This window comes from Vombatus ursinus, unplaced genomic scaffold (genome assembly GCF_900497805.2).
Source record: "Vombatus ursinus unplaced genomic scaffold, bare-nosed wombat genome assembly UNPS02010219.1, whole genome shotgun sequence".
NCBI classification, from domain to species: domain Eukaryota; kingdom Metazoa; phylum Chordata; class Mammalia; order Diprotodontia; family Vombatidae; genus Vombatus; species Vombatus ursinus.
Window position 1 is genome coordinate 565,308 of NW_020949997.1, and position 16,430 is coordinate 581,737.

At 50.7% G+C, this 16,430-nt stretch overlaps 1 protein-coding gene across 1 annotated transcript; it reads right to left on the minus strand.

Annotated features, from left to right (window-relative positions):
• Positions 1-1,026: 1,026 nt before the first annotated feature.
• Positions 1,027-7,207, minus strand: EGR3 (early growth response 3). Its single transcript, XM_027853969.1, has 2 exons — positions 6,942-7,207; positions 1,027-5,662 (listed from the first exon to the last, which is right to left on the minus strand). Exons 1-2 carry the CDS (start codon positions 7,093-7,095, stop codon positions 4,656-4,658), a joined length of 1,161 nt encoding a protein of 386 aa, XP_027709770.1. The 5' UTR covers positions 7,096-7,207; the 3' UTR covers positions 1,027-4,655.
• Positions 7,208-16,430: the final 9,223 nt, after the last annotated feature.

A 16,430-nucleotide genomic window follows, 5' to 3' on the forward strand; every position in this document is an offset into this window, starting at 1 on the left:
AGACAATAGGACTGAAAGCAAGCCTTGGAAGTATTGTATTAGAGGAGTTTATATGGTAGCTTATGGGCCCTCCCTGCCATGAATAATATCAGTAAAGCTAGCCCCTTTCCTCACTTGTCATTATGGAAAACCACAGTTCAGATTGTTAAGAGTTTCTTAAGGTGAGGGAGGAAATTCAAGATGGTAGCCAATACTGGCCTAGAATTGTGTGGGTGGGAAACTTTACAAGATTCCATACTGCATTCTCCTTGTATGTCTCTCACTTCAAAGTCATTCTGCTCCAAGGCCCTAATGCACCTGCTCCACCCAGGCCTGGACTGAGCTTCTTGGTGACTTGCCAATAAAAAATACCACCCACCACCTCCTCATTGAGTGGGGAAGTGGAGAGAAGGAGACAGTGAGAATTGTCCCTTTAAAGAGAAGCTATCAAACATTTTCCCCGACAATTATTTGATCTAGTTTTTGTCTTGGTGGCGAAGATACCCATTTGCCCACCATTCTTCCCTACCAGTCTTGTCTGCTATTTGGCCCCTATAATCCCATGTTAATACATTGTCCTCAATGAGGCTGAAGCTATGGAAAACTTTTAACAAAGAAGCTCAGAGGAGTTTTTCCAATAGGTACAGGAGGAGGAGAAGACTGGTTACCATCTAGAACCCTAGTATGATTCTCCAGCAATATGCCTCATACTCCCATGGGTGCAAAAAGTGATAATGAGAAGAATGGGAAATATGAAGATAGCTAATGTGAAGAAAGGAGTTGGGTGAGTGGGTATGGGGAACATATTTCTGTGCTGGCTCAGCTGGAGATAAGGAAAAATCATCTAATCTAGCAAATACAGTGATTAAGAAGGAGATGGGGGGGGTGCCTGTTAGGAAACTTCTTAAGGTGAGAGAAGTGTGAGTGTTGTGGAAGACAAAAGGTATGAAATGAAGGGAACCAATATGCAAAGACACACCCGAAGACAAACCTTTGGCTGTCTTTTCCCCTTGTCTTCGCCCCCCTCCAATTCTTATTTCCCATGGGAAAAAAAGCAAATGTCGGACTTGTATTTCAGCAGAAAACAAAGGCCAAACATAAAAAAGAGCACCTTCTGTGCCCTACTTCCTTGGTTAGTCCATATGAAAAATTTCCAAAAGCCAAAGCCACCTTCAGACCAGGCAGTCAGCTCCAAACGAGACTGAAACAAAGCTCCAGAAGTCCTGTCCCAGTAGGATTAGGGCTGTTGCATTTAGCTCTCCTCTTCCCATCCCTATCCACCCTCACCTTTTGCAGCTGCCAAGGCAGTTTCCAAACTACCCAGCAGCACACTTGAGAGCCCTGGGCACCAAGCTCTCCCTCCCAAGTCTTCAGTCAAGCTGTAGGCAAAGTAATCCTCCCATTTTCTGTTTTCACAAAGCTTCAAGCAAGAGAGTCTCAACATGGCTGCAGAGAACCTTCGAGGTTCTATTCTCTTTTCTCCATTCCCTCTGGTCACTTTAGCAAGATTCCATAAACCAAGAGGGGTTTTCTCCAAGGTTACTGATTAGTAGAAACCCAGAGGGCAACAGGGATAAGGGCAGTAGAAATATCCCAAAGCTGGCTGTTAACTGTTTCCCATGAATGCATCCATGAGTGCTTTTTTGTGGTTCTCACCTCGGGACAGACAGATCGAGGTGTCCCAGCAGAGCAGCACCCAACCAACTAAAGCCAAAAACCAACCAGCCAACCAACAACAACAAAAAACAACCAAACCCAAAACCAACAACCACCAAAACCCTCTATATCCAGATTCCAAATGGCACCAGAACCCAGATAAAATTCATCCTCTTCCCATTTCACATTTTCTCTATGAAGGTTTTCTGAGCACGGGAAGTAAGTCCAGAAACCAAACCAAACCAAACAAATAAACCAAGGTAAGAACAAAAATAAACATGCTCTATACAGAATTAAAAGACCCAAACACGAAATGAAATTTACAGCCTGGTTGATTGTCAGCAAACACAATATATTTACTGTATTAGCATTTGCTCACAGTGCAAATGGTAAGACGTTACACCATTTCAATATTCCGGTTTTTAAAAATGCTGTTTGCATTAACTATATCATATTGGCATTACAATGTGACAAATGAGCAAATGAAATGCTGGTGAAGAATTTCACCTTTTCACAATATCAAGCATACTTTTGGTTACCTTAGTATAAGGTACTATAAATCCAAGAAATAAAAACATCCACAAAATATATTACATCTGGTTTGTCTTTTTTCTAAGTACTCAACTTTATACAAAAGTCTTTCAAAAAATATCATTCCCCTTAGGTTTTCCTGTTTAAAACCTGATTTTGTTTTGTTCCTCTCAGTTCACATAGTTAAGAGTGCATTTTCTAGTTGTTTTGTTTTTACATGCAGACATAAAAACCTGGATAGCACAACCTTTTGGCAACAAAGTTTTTTTTTCCTCTTAGTTTAGCTTAAATGTCTGAGCACAGTTTTATTAAAACAAAAGAAAACTCAGAGCTGTCATGCAGTGACATGCATATACCAGAAGGAGCAAGAAAAAAATATTAAGGGATATCTGATTCCTCCTTCCAGCTTTGAAGTGACCAAAAATTTTGGTTTTGTTTTTGTTTTTAATAATTATCACATTATAAAAAGTATTCAGCAAAATACTGTCTCTGCAAAGAAAGATTTTACCCTTCAGCTGAAAAAAATGTGGGCCTTTCCCAGACCTTTTCTCTCCTCTTAGGAATTAGGAAAAGGTAAAAACTCCCCTGAAATTTCACAGCCCTTTGCCTTTCCATTTCCTTCTATCTCAAGTCCTTTAGTATTACTTTATCCACCACCGAAAAGGTGCTTTTTTTCTTCTTAAAGAAAAAAGAGAGGTGGGAAATGCATAAAGTGACTTTAAAAGCAGACCCACTCTGTAAACTCCAGACCTATACACCCTCTCTCAGCAGCTTCCTAACCACAGGAGAAATAAATCTAATAGGTACATTCAATCAGACCTGTGCTGAAAGCTGCTGGGGAGAGCAACTTCCCCTCTACTTCCACTTCAAATGAGCCACCATAACACATTAAGAGCTGCTTTGGAGTTGGGTTCGGGGTCAAGTTAGGGCAAGAAGAAAGAGTTGTGGGAGGGGGAGAATAGAGAGGTTAAGGTTTGGGTATGGGAAGATCATCCAGCAATAGAGGTCAATGCAAAAATCCCCATCTTCCTTTGAGGAAAGTTTGGATATAAACACACACATATACATACTAGTTATGTATATATTATATATATGTATATATAATCTCCTCCAGTTAGCATTTCTTCCAAAAATAAAACATTTAAAGCTGTATATTTAAAGATTACCCACGTGCACTGCACCAGATAACCAAGTACCGTAGTGATATTATCCGGCTAAGGGAATACTCTGTGTGTGTTTTCACACATACACACATATATTTAAGTTCAATTTGTTGTACCATTTTTTTGTGTGTGTGATGACTAGGACAAAAAAAAGGGCCATCTCTCTCTTCCGTGAGGAGAGGTGGAATATGTGACTTTTCACTGTATGTGAGAAACAAAAATACAACCGCACTCGGGGCAGAGAGAAGGGGGTTGCTAGGCCAGCTAACGTTGGAAGTTGGGTGGGCCTTGCTCTTTCTGGAGAAGGGTGGTTTGTGAAGGGGAAAGTGGGGGTGGGATGGGAAAATGGTGAGAAGGGTGAGGAAGAGAAGGAAGAATGGCAGAACCGGATGAAAAGTCAGTTTGTTTAAAAAAAAAAAGAAAGGAAAAGGAGGAGGGAAAAATATATGGAAAGAATAAAAAGAAGAAATAAAGAAAAAAAGCAGGCTCAGTTATGGCCGCCCCCTTCTCCAGGGAGGTGAGATGTAAGTGCCCTGAGGGCCATGGAGGGAAGAGGTTAAAGACCCAGAGACCAAAGGAGACCCCAAGGCGGCGGCATCCGAGGCATTTCTCTAAGAAAGATTTCTCATCAGACGAAAGAAAGCCCACCTCGTCCCGCCCTGCGGGCCGACCCCCAACGCCAGTTATTTGCTCTGGCTCTCCTCCAAGAAGCCTGGGGACTGGGTGTGGGAAGGAGAGTTTTTTTGAGGGGAGGATGGTAAAACAGCCCAGTTGAGAGCTCAGTCACAAACATACATACATAACACACACACGCACACACACACACATACACGCGCACGCAGGCGCGCACACGGCGGGCAGCAAGCACTGCGCTTTGGTGCGCTCCTCATCTCCCCCCCTCCCACCCCCGTCTCCAAGATGGGGGGCGGGGGAGGTGGAGACGGAGGGCGGTGGGGTGTGCAAGGGTCGGACTAGGCTCCTTACCCCACCCACAAGTCTTCGTAAGGTCCCTGGTGAGTCCCACCTGCCCCCCGTGGATCAAGGCGATCCGAGTTGAACAAAGCGGGCTAGACGCCACCTTTCCACACCCCCCTACCCAGTGAAGGGCGGCGGCGAGGGGGAGGATTCCCCCATCTGGACCCCTAATCCTAGGCTAGTGCCGAGGGGGTGGGTAGGAAGCATCATAGGGGAGTTGGGGGCCGTGCGTCCAGGGAGAGGCCAGGGCGCGGCCCCTGCGCCTCCGTGGCGGGGTGCCCCATTACTTTCAAGGCAGCAACGGGGAGGCACTGGAGGGGAAAAGTGGGGTCTGGAGCCGGAGCCAGGTCCTCAGGCGCAGGTGGTGACGACGGGAGCCAGAGATACAGGGGGCGCCGAGGAGGCGGAGGCCGCTCCCCCCTTCTCTGCCTTCTTCTCCTTCTGTTTGAGGTGGATTTTGGCGTGGCGCTTGCGCTCGTCGCTGCGCGCGAACTTGCGCCCGCAGAACTCGCAGGCGAAGGGCTTCTCGCCCGTGTGAGTGCGGATGTGGGTGGTGAGGTGGTCGCTGCGGCTGAAACTGCGCATGCAGATCCGACACTGGAAGGGCTTGTGGCCAGTGTGGATACGCAGGTGCCGGGTCAGCTCGTCTGAGCGGCTGAAGCGGCGGTCGCAACCCTCGGCCGGACACGCGTGGGGTCGTTCGTGGAGCGGGGTCTTGCTGGGTCGGTTGGGGTACTTGCGGGGCCGGATGGGCTTGAGAGTGAGCGGCGGCTGGGGCAAGCTGCCGAAGCCGGGGTGAATCTGTTTGTCCTTGAAAGCCTTGATGGTCTCCAGGGGGGTGATGGGGGGCGGGTTGACCCGGATGGGATCCATGCTCTGGAAGGGCTTGTGCTCCGTGACAGATCCCATCTCGTTGGGGTGGTGGTACAGGTTGTAGTCGGGGATCATGGGGAAAAGGTTACTGTCCAAACCGGGCTTGGCCGACTGGTAATCCTGGGGGGAATAGGCGAGCCCGGGGTTGCCCTGAGGGTCATGGAAAGACACGGGCTCAGAATAGAGGTCGCTGCAGTTGGAGTAAGGGGGCAACGCCGGGTACATGGGTTCCACCTCGCCCTGCGGCTGCACCATGCTGGCGGTAGAGGTCTGTGTACTGAGCGCCCCGGAGGCCGGGGGCACCCCTAGGATGCCGGCGCTCATGAGGCTGATGATGTTGTCCTGACACCAGTTGGAGGGGGAGTCGAAGGCGAACTTCCCCAAGTAGGTCACCGTCTTGTTGCCCGGAGCGGGCTGGAAGGAGCCGGAGTAAGAGAGTTCCTGGTTGGGCTTCTCGTTCGCCAGACCGATGTCCATCACATTCTCTGTGGAGAGGGGGGAGGGAGAGAGGGGAGGGGTGAGTGAACCCGAGCGCCAGCGCCGCTCAAAGCGGGCCCAGGGGCCCAGACCCGTGCCCAGGTGCCGAGCGAGGGTGGGGTGCCAAGGAGAGCGAGCGAGCAAATGGGGCAAGAGGCAACGCGCGCCCTGGCGCGAACCGGGCGGTGCCGATCTACCGGGCGCAACCTGGGATACAGCAAAATACGTACTATGGCTCGGGGTGTGGAGTATATGCAACACACACACATACACGCGTATAACACACTCACGCGCACACTCGCGCATAACGCGCACACACATGCAGGTTTATTGTTTCCCCCAGGAGGGGCAGGCAGGTAGCTAGCTGTAGCTACAGGTAGATTCAGAAGCGGAGCGCAGTGGTCTCTCTCCCTCAGCCTCAACAAACTCAGCCGATTCTCCCAAATCCTTACCCCTGCGAGACCCCTCCCTTATGCCCTAAGATCGGTGGGAAAGAGGCAAGCAGCAACCCCCAGTACTATCGGATGCTTTGTCCCTGAAGCAAAGAGGGGGACACCGTGGGCATAGAGGGACACTGAGTGCCGAGAGCTAGCTCCCCTTACTGTTCCTTTTCCCCCGCCCCCACTCCTCCTTGGGGCCTGGAGAGGCTCCGGGCTCTCAGTGGAGGGGGTGGGGTGGGAAACGAGAACGAGCTGGGGAGAAAGGATGAGGGCAACTTGGCCAGCATTTCCCCTTCGGGAGCAGTCATCCCTCCTTTACCTCCCTTGTCCCCTTCAGGGTCCTCAGGCACCCGATCGGTCGGTCCCTAACCCCGCCACCCCAGCCCCCACCCCGGCCGTACCCACACCCAGTTTCTCTCCGGTAAATGCCCTGGAAAGGCAGCGTCGCAGTGCCTCTCCCTACCGCGGGGACTCATCGCACATGGCTCCATTCCCGGGGGGAGGGCGGAAGGGCCGATCTTATATAGAAAAAGGCAAGACCCCCCTACATGCACCCGTAGAAAGAGGAAGGGGGAGATCGCCACGCCTAGCGTTGAGCCTGAAGATCGGGCCACCTGCATGGGGGGAGAGCTCTGGAGCCACTAGCACCTACCTCCCATCAGCGGCTGCACCCACCCGGGATAACCGGAGCCTTTACCGCGGCGTCTCCAAAGGAGCCTCCCCGCAGCCCGGGAGGCGGGAGGGGTGGGTGGGAAAAGCAACTCGCCCCCCGGAAAATTCCCAGCGCGCCCCCCTCCCTCCATCCCTCCCTCTCCTCCTCTCCCCTTCTTCCTTCCTTCCTCCTTACCTGTAGCCATCTGGTTGTAATGAGCCACCGCGTCGCTGCTGCCGGAGAAGAGGTTGAGAGAGCTGGGGATCTCCTCGGGGTACAGATTGTCAGGCAGTTGGTTTAGCAAACTGCTCATGGTCACCGGCAGCTTCTCGGCGAGTTTGCCGGTCATAGCACTCCCGAGCTGCCGCCGCCACCGCCACCGCCGCCGATCGCTCTTAGCACAGCTCCCCAGGAAGCGGCATCCGAGAGGCGATCCGTGGTGCGGGGGAAAAGCATGCGAGAGGGAAAGTTCGGGGGGGAGGGGGGAGGGAAAGGGGGAGGGGGGCGGGCTGAGGGAGGAGAGCCCTTTTTTGGGGGTGTGGGTGGAAGAAGGGGGAGGGGGGAAAGGGAGTGCAGCCCTCTGTGCGCCCTTGGGCGCTGTGGTGTGAGGCTAGGCGCTGTGTGGAGTGGGGGTGGGGGGTGTGTGCCGTGGGTGGGGGGGCGGGAAGGGGGGCCCCGGCTTGCAGGTGTTGGAGGCTGCCCCTTTACTGATCTCACACACACACACGCGTGCCTGCTTTCCTGGGACCCCCCCACACACTCCACCAGCGCCACCACCGCCACCGCCACCGCCACAGCCGCCGCCGCCGCCGCCAGCACCAGCAGCCACACCGCTTCTTAGCAAGCTCACTGCTGCCCAAATGCTCCCAGCCAGGGAACTCCACCAGCCTATTTATCCGAGCCCCGGGAAAGCTCCGTGACGTAGCTGCCCATATATGGACAGACAAAGCCCAGCCGAAGGGGCGCGACGTCACAATGGAAGCTCCTCACAATGGAACATTAGAAAGCAGGAAGCCGCTGCAGCCAGTGTTGCAGCGCTCGCATCGCTCGCGGTTCTAGTTAGCTGGAAAAAAGAAAAGAAAGAAAGAAAGAGAGAGATGGAGAGGAGAAGGAGAGAAGGGAGGAAGAGAAGGTGGAGGAAAAAAGAGGGGAAAAGAGAGAAGAGTAGATAGACCAAGGGAGAAGGGGGAAGGGGGGGAAGAAAGAATTGTAGGGGAGAGGAAAGCAAGGCCCATGTTTCCGTTTTTCATTTTTGTATCTACGTAGTGGCTTGCACATAGTAGGTGCTTAAAAATGTGTTGAATTTGATTGAGTGCAGGGGAGCGGAGTAGAAGGGAAAGTGGGAAGGGGGAGGTGAAGAGGGGAGAAAGAAAGAGAAGACAGAAAAGGGGGGAACAGGAGGGGAGATGGGGAGGGGTAGGGAAGAAGAAGAGGAAGGAGAGAAAAGAGGAGGGGAGAAGAGAAGTGGAAAAGGGAAGGGAGAGAGAAGAGAGTCGGTCTTTGAAGTTGCCCAAATCCTGGGACAAAGTGCGAAGCCTTTTCTTTGGAGAGTCAGGGTTGGGTTGTAGGATGGGCCCCATTAGAGAAGGGGAGGGGAAGGTTAAGCAGAGAGGAGGGGAGAAGTAATGGCGCTTCATATTTGAAAAAACTGGAGCCGTGTGTGTGTGTGTGTGTGTGTGTGTGTGTGTGTGCCCGCGCAAGCGCTCCCACAGCGCGGTGTTATTTCAGGTCGGTGACGGAAGGGTGGGTTTATTGGGTTGGGGGTCGGAAGCGGGGTAGAGTTTCTCTAAAGAGCTTTTAAACATCGCAACCGAGGAAGAAACCCCGAAGTAAATAGGCGCTGATCTCTCTTTTGTATCCCCCAAAGACCGGGGGGGGGGAAAGCTTCTGAGCCCCTGTAGCACTCCCCCCGACCCCGCCCACTTGGTGTGTCCTCAGTCTCTCCAGAAGCAACAGAGGTGACTTGGGGGGAGTCCGTTTGCAGCGACAGAGCCCGACAGGTATCTTCCATCCAGAATTCCAGGAACTCCCCTAATTAACTATTATCCCAACACTCTTCCCTCACCTCCTGAGCCCCAATTTATGTACTCCCAGGCGCACTGAGTTACAAGGGGGGGAGATGCGCTCTTTGCCTAGGAATCGAAGAGGCTGCTGGTCTGTGCAAGGGTAGAGGAGGGTAGAAAGGTGAAGTCGGGTTGGAGTCGAGGGGCGGAGCATCAAATTGTCCGTAAGTTATAGATGTCCTCTCCGCCCCCCCGCACCCCCCCAGCAACTGCCTCTAGGTAAAAAAAAACAAATGAAAGCACCTTGCAAGGTAGGCAAGGGATGCCTCTGAACTCGGCACCTCCCGAAAACTACAGTCCTCCCTTGATACCTCCACCTTGCCCCCCGCCCCTACCCCGCAACCAGTTAATTGTGGGACTGGGGAGAATTGATTTGGCCTCCCGGGGCCTTCATCAGGGTTGTTTCCGTTGTCGTCCGAAGCCACTCAGCAGTGGGTGGGGGTCTGGGTGCCAAAAAAAATCTCGGGAGGTCTTAGCTGTAGTTACGGCGGGACGTGGGGACTGCAGATACCTCCCCGGGGGCCTGCTCTGCTAACACTCTACGGGGCTATTTGGTGTGAGGTGGGCGTATGAACGACCCGGTTTTCTTTTAGTGGGAGGATGCCCTCCTTGGCGGTTCTGGGGGCTGGGAGAGTCCCGTAACCCCCGAGGGCGCAGGGGGGTGCTTGGAGAAGGGCACGGATTTCTCCCGGCCGTGGGGGTGGGAAAACGAGAGAATCCCCGGGTCCTCTCTGCGCAGGGCCTGGAGTCGGGGACAAGTGAGTGGGAGGAACTCCCAAGCCTCACATTTTGAGAGGGCGGATGGATGCCAGCAGCCTCTTCCTCTCTTCCCTCCTCCGCTTTGGGGACAGACTAGGGTTGGCAGAGCCAGCCCTTCCCTCTCCGAGGACATCTACTGTCCTGGGAAGGTGCAGGGATTCCCACCTCCCTCTCCTCCCCACCCTACTCTTCTCGCACCCCTTCTAAAAAAAGCAGATTCCCCGAGGCTCCCCCGTTCCCACCCCTGAGGGAGCGGGGCGCAGCGGCCCAGGGCGCAGGCCCGAAAAGGGCCTCGCCGCAGCTCCTTCGCCCCCGGGGGCTGCGTTCTCCCAGCTGAGCCCCTGGCCGTGGGCGAGCGAGGTGTGTAAATATGTGTGTGTTTGCGCGGCGCGCGTGGGGACGGGGGAGGAGGCCCGGGCGGCTGCAAGGAGGGTCGCAGGGCGGCGGGCCAAACGGGGAAGCTCCATAGAAGGAAAGGATCCGGTGACGCGGCGGTCGCGCCCCTTCTCGGGCTCGATTTGGCTGCCAATTCCGGTCTCTGGATTTGCATATTTTGGCTACAAGTGGAAAAGGGAAGAGAGCGGAACCCGCAGCCTTTAAAGGAACCGCAGAGCTGATCGCGTCACCCAAGGAGGCGGTCTGAAGGGCGGGAAGAATTAGCCCCGGCTCTTAGCCTCTGGGTGGAGAGGAAGGCCGGGATGGGGAGGAGGGATGGGGGGCAGGGTTGGGGAGGAAGAGGAGGAGGAGGAGGAGGAGGAGGAGGAAGAGGAATGGCAGCCGCCAGCTGCGCCCTCCCTCTGCACCCTAACCAGCCTTTGGGGGCGCGGTGACTTCGGAAGCGGAGCCTCCCACGAGGGACAGGGTCTGGACCGGACGGCTCGCAGGGATGCCACCTCTCTCCCCCTGAGAAGGGAGGGAGGGAGGGAGGAAGTGGGAGGGCTGCGGCCACCCTGAGCCGGGATGGGAGAAGCCTGCAATCCGACCCTCCCTCCAGCGTCCTCCACACTCCCACTTTCCTGTCCCAGGACCCCGTACTCCGGGAGTACACAACTACAAGAAAGTCGGACTGGCGAGAGCCAGCTGCTGTTTCCTCCCCTACAGAGTGCCCTTGGCCTCTTCAGAAAATGTCTGGGTAGCCGGGCTATTCTAGGTTTGCTCCCCAGACTTAACGAGTTTTTGAGGAAGAGGGAAAGGGATGAGGGCAAACAAGGTGCGGGGTGGAGGTGGGGGGATATTCCCCTTCTCCCATTAGCGCAGACTGGTTCATGGGGATCTTCAGTTAAATTCCCTTCATATACCTGTTGAGTGCCTACTATGTGCTTAGCACTGTGCTGGTATCTGGAAGAACGATGTGAGTCTTCTTTCAAGGAGTTAATTAAAATCTTTTTGGGGGGGGTGAGATAAGATACCTTATAAAAACAATTAGACATTCACCGAAAAAAAAAAGCACTTTCAGGCTGTTTTGAGTGCTGAGAGAAGTGCTTGGCACAGGTGGGGGAGGGGCGAAGATGCAAAGTTTGGATAAAACACTCTACCATTGACTTCCTGGATAAGACACAATCCCATCTCCCCGCCCCCACCATGACTATAATAACAAAATAACTAGCTGAGCTGCTCTTCCATCTAAAGTGTTGTATTAGAGCCAAGGGGACCAAAAGCCAGTGAGAAGAATGCTGGAGGAGGTGACAATGGGACTTTTTAAGGATTAGCAGAAATGTAACAGTTGTCTATCTATATCATGAAACAACTAGAGAATAACATGAAGCGCTCACCACACCCCCTACCCCTACCCCCAAGTGCTATATTAAACGTTGATCCTTCTGAAATACCGCTTTGGATCCAGTGAGGTGGATCTGAAAAGGAGTGCTGCTTTCAGGATGGTGCAATATAATGGAAATGGCCTTAGCTGTGGAGTCAAATGTTCTGGGTTCAAATGCAGCCCCTGCAATTTTATGCAATTTGCTTTTAACTTAAAAATTCACATTTTTCTCTGGGCCTCAGTTTTCTTTTTTTTTATAAATTAAAGGGTCTAGGTTAGTTGAAGAGTTCTTAACTTGGGGTTCATGGACCCCTATTGATAGAATTCATGAGGTTGGTGAACTTGGATGGCAAAAACAAATTACATTTTTATTTTCATTACCTCTAATTGAAACTTAACCTGTCCTTCAGTTACTTAAAAATGTGATTTTGGAAAGGGATCCCAGAGGCTGCACCAAATTCTCAGAGGAGTCCATGACACAGAAGTTTAAGAACTTTCCAACTTTATAACCCTTTGATTCAATGGTGGGTTCATTGGCTGCCCCTTCCCTCCTAGGCTTCTATAGAGGTGCTGTAGCTAGTTTGGTGAAGAGTCACACCTCTCCCTCCCAGAGGAGGTCAGGGAAGAGCATAAACTCAGGGGAGAGAAAGGGGCACACCTGTGTGAGTGGTAGAGACTGCTCCTGTAGACCCTGGCAACTCAGTTTCCTCTAGTGCCAAGTCCTGAGTTCCTCATGGAAAAATGCTGCTCATACCCTCTCTTCAGTGGAGGGGCAGAGGATGTTTGTCTTGGTTTCATTGGCCGACCCAGGTGAGATTGCTCAGGGCCTAATTACCTGAGCTTGAAGTCCTGAAACGTGTAGCAAAGCAAGTAGGCACTGGCTCAGTGTCCTCACCCTGGGAGATGGTGAAAGGTTTGGTACCAGGTGCCAAGAGAACCCAACCCCTGGCTCCTCTCTCTCTCTCCCTATCTCTCTCTCTCTCTCTCTCTCTCCCCCCCCCCCCCAGGATGTCAGCCAGCTTCACTAGCTGTACCTTGGAGGTGTCATGGATGGATGGATATGAGCTCAGGGGACTCAGGAGCTAGTGACTTGTTTTCCTTGGTGAATTCAAGGCAGGTCCCTGGATAAGGGCTTGGGACAGCAATGCTCCAGATCCCTAAATGCACAGAAAGTGTCTTTTCTCCAGCCTTTGAATTTCCTAGTGGAATAAAATCTCCTGGAAAAGGGTTTGGTAGAGGATGGTATGACAGTATTTTCTTTCAGGATTGCCTTACTCTTCCTGTCCTTACTCACTCACTACCTTCTCGTTTCCTCAAGGTGTCCAGCAGAGTCCGGGGGTACCTCCTCCGGCCCATAAAAGTGTTCAGACAAATTCATTCACACTTAAGTGTTAAAGACTTAACTTGTTGGCTTTTCAACGGGGGATTTGCATTTTAAAAGAGTACCACAGAGAACAGAGCAGTGCTTTATCAGAAAGGATGAAGCTTGCAGTGGTAGAATGTGAGGCCTGGTCATAGACTGGGGTGGTTTTTTGGGGGACGGGGTGGGGGGCTTTCTATGCCCTTTATATTACAGCCACCTGTATCATTTATGTGTAAGACTGGTCTTGTATGGGAGGGCGTCATGGTTGAGAGACCATCCCCGAAATCCCTAGCTGGTGGGCTCCTCCTGTGTTTTTGTTTTCCTCGGCCTCCCAGATTATCCCCAGTGCCCTGAGGGGGACTGAAAGTTTCCCAGTAGGCCTATTCTCAATACTAATTCTTGGTGGTGTCTCATTGACAAGCTAAGAGGCTATGATGAATTGGGAGAGAGACAGAGGCAGAGACAGACAGAGTGCTTGGTGCATTACAACACTGGATCTGGAATCAGGGGACCTTGGTTGGAATTCTGACTGTCCTCTCACTACCTGTGTGAACTTGAGTAAGTCAAGATCTCTCCAATTTTTTCTTCATCTGTAAAATGAGTGGATCGGACTAAGTGATCTTGAAGGTCCCTTCTAGTTGCAAATCTGTGGTATCATGATGTATAATGGTTCCTGGGGTTAATATTTATCAAGCAGCTACAGTCTGCTTTTCTTGGTGCGTTGGACAGAGATTCAAGTGATTCCTGTCCTCAGAGGGCCAGGTTGACACCCAGATCTAAGAGAAACGGGGAAAAGATGTGCAAGAAGATGAGATGAAGGAGGTAAGAGAATGAACAAAAGTGTAGGGAAATGAAGGGGGATCTTCATCACTGTTACTAATATCACAGACACCACCACCACACCAATAATAATAACAATAACTTGCATTTACTTTAAAGCTTGCAGAGTATCTCCCATGTATCATGTCTCATTTGAGCCTCACAATAATTCTTTAAAGGTAGTGCTGCTAACCTATATCCACAATCACCCATCAACTCTGCCATTATAATAATCACAATAAAAATACAAAGGCACATTCATAGAGACTTTTCAAGACTTACAGAGTATTTTCCTTATCGTAATACTTTGAGGTAGGTCGTCTAATTGTCACTTTTCCTATTTTACAGATGAAGAAACTGAGGTTGAGATATATGAAATGATTTTTGAGCATCAAGATTCAGACTTAAGTCTTCTAACCCCAAGATGAATATCCACCCCTACCCCATCCCCTACCATCATCTGGCATTTGCCATGTGGAGAACACTATGTCGATTAGAGGGTATAAGGACACGTAAAGAGGTGCCTAACAGTACGAGACTGGACGTGTTGCCCACTTCCTTTGCCCATTGCCCAGACTGAACCATTTGCTGGTTCTTTCTTTGTTTCTTCTTGCCGTCTTCTGTCTCTATGTATTTGTGCATTCTGTCTCCAGTTCTTAGAATGGACACCCTCCCCATCTTCACTTACTGAAGTCTCTTTTCAAGGCCCAGTTTAACAGTCTTCCTTGGAGCGTTCCCTGATCCCCTGGGTGACAAGCTACCCCTCCCTCCTTTAATCTCTCTAGCCTCTCTGTTTAGCACCTCTTCTGAACTTCACCATTTTCTAATCTTGTATGATAAGCATCTGTCTACCTGTCTCACCTTCCCCTGCTCATCCAATGGCCCTCCCCATTAGAGTGTAAGCTCCTTGGGGGAAGGACATAGGTCATTTTTCATCACTTTATATCCAGTGCTGAGCACAGTGCCTTGCATATATTATGTGTTCAATTAATGTTTGTTGAACTGAATTGAATAGACTGTCAAGAATGAGGTACTGAACACTTAACTAAGGATTAGAAGACCTAGTTGAGTGAGTTTGGGCAAATCGCCTTCTGAACCTCAGTCTTCTTGATTTCTTTGAGTTGTTGTGAACCTCAAACTGTAAGATAAGTTCTGTCAGCATAAGGTATTATTCTATTAACTCCTTTCGGGCTGGCCGAGACAGGATCTAACTTACTTGAGTGTCTCCAAGAAATCAGGGTGGTACTTTGTGCATAGCAAATACTCAATACGTGTTTGTTCAGTGCACATGGCAGGCACCAAATGAATGGCAGTTCAGGAGTTTAGAGGCAAGAGAGAGGGAGATCTCTGCCGGGTGTGAGGTTGTCAGAGAAAGCTACAGTGAAAATGTTTGTTGAAGGATAGGCAGGATTTGGATAATCAGAGAAGAGTCCAGATGGTACAGATTCATAGAACTTAAGAACTGGAAGACACATTAGAGATCCAAAAATGGTCCCCTCGTTTTACAAATGAGAATACTGAGGCCCAGAGAGAAGTTAAATGACTCACAGGAAGTCCCATGACTAGTAAGGGGCAAAGCCAGGACTTAACAGCCCAGGTCTTCTGACTTTAAGCCTAATGTTCTTTCTACTTCAATGGAAGAGGAAGAAGAAGAAGAAACCAGAAAAGTGTTAATAGGAGGTCAGGAGTGGTATGTTCACTGAGAAGGCTGACAGCAGAGGGATGGTATATGTGTTGTTTCCCAATACAAATCCAAAATCGTGCTGGAGGTCTAGGGTACTCAGGTGGGGATGTGGTGGCTCAGGGGATTAAACCTCATGACCTGAGGACTTGCTGTATTAGTGCAGAGTGTACATGGAAATATTCAATTGAGTCATGTGTTCAGGTGGGTGGCATTCTCCCTGGGGGTCATGGTGGGACATCCCCTCTTCAGGGTAAAGAAGGATGAATATCTATGTGAAAGGGACCCTCAGGGGATGAGACTTTTGGAAAGAGGAACTTGGTGGTTGTAAATCAACCAGAAAAGAGAAAAGTGAATGAGTGTGAGACACAAACAGACACAGAGAAAGAAAGAGGGAGAGAGAGACAAAGAAATTTAGAAAGAGGAAAAAACAGGGGGAAAGGACAGAGGGAGCCATCGGGAGGGGAGAGAAACAAAGACCAGAAAAGGGAAAACACAGAGTGAGAAAGCTCAACACAGAGAGAAACTGTTGGATACTCAGACAAGTGTTTGGGTTGGAAGGAGGGAAGTGAGGGGAAGAGAGGAGGTAGACACAGATATACAGAAAGAGAGGAGACAGAGAGAGACAAAGACAGAGACGGAGAGCTGGAGAAACAGAGATACAGAGATAGATAATAAGAGTTAGAGAGAATGAGTTGGTAGAGCTCAGCTACTCAGTCTCATCATTCTCCTAGCAGTCTCCTTTGCTAGGTGTGGGGAGGAGCTGCCCAGGCCCCACCTGTGGGACAGGTGCCTGAATTCCACATTACTGGTTGATCAGTCTACTCCCCACCCCGTAGGGAAAACAATTGGGAAACCTGGGGATTACGGCCTTCAGTAAACCTTGCACTCCTATCAGCTTCCAGTTACAGGGCCCTCCCCTGAGTGAGAAAATCTCTGACCCTTTCTCTCACTAGGTGAGGCATCTGAGGCTGCTCATTTGGTTTCTTGGGTGCAGATCAACAAGGTCAGAGATCTGGAACTGAAGAAGGAGCCAGGCAATACCTCAATCATTCTTCACTAGATCTCCTGCCTCTCCATAATAGCAACCCAGGAAAGGAAGGATGAGAGAGAAAAATATTTATTTTCACTGGGTAATGGGGGAAGAGAAATAGATGAAGAGATAGAAGCAAAGAGGGACAGAAGAAGACTCAGAGAGCTATAAAGTCACATCCATCTTTCTCTTTCCATATACATCTAT

Coding starts and splice junctions, on each gene's coding strand:
- EGR3 (XM_027853969.1), bottom strand. CDS start 7,095: ATGACCGGCAAACTCGCCGAGAAGCTGCCGGTGACCATGAGCAGTTTG. Junction 5,663..6,941: donor TTACAACCAGATGGCTACAG/GTAAGGAGGAAG, acceptor CCCTCTCCACAG/AGAATGTGATGGACATCGGT.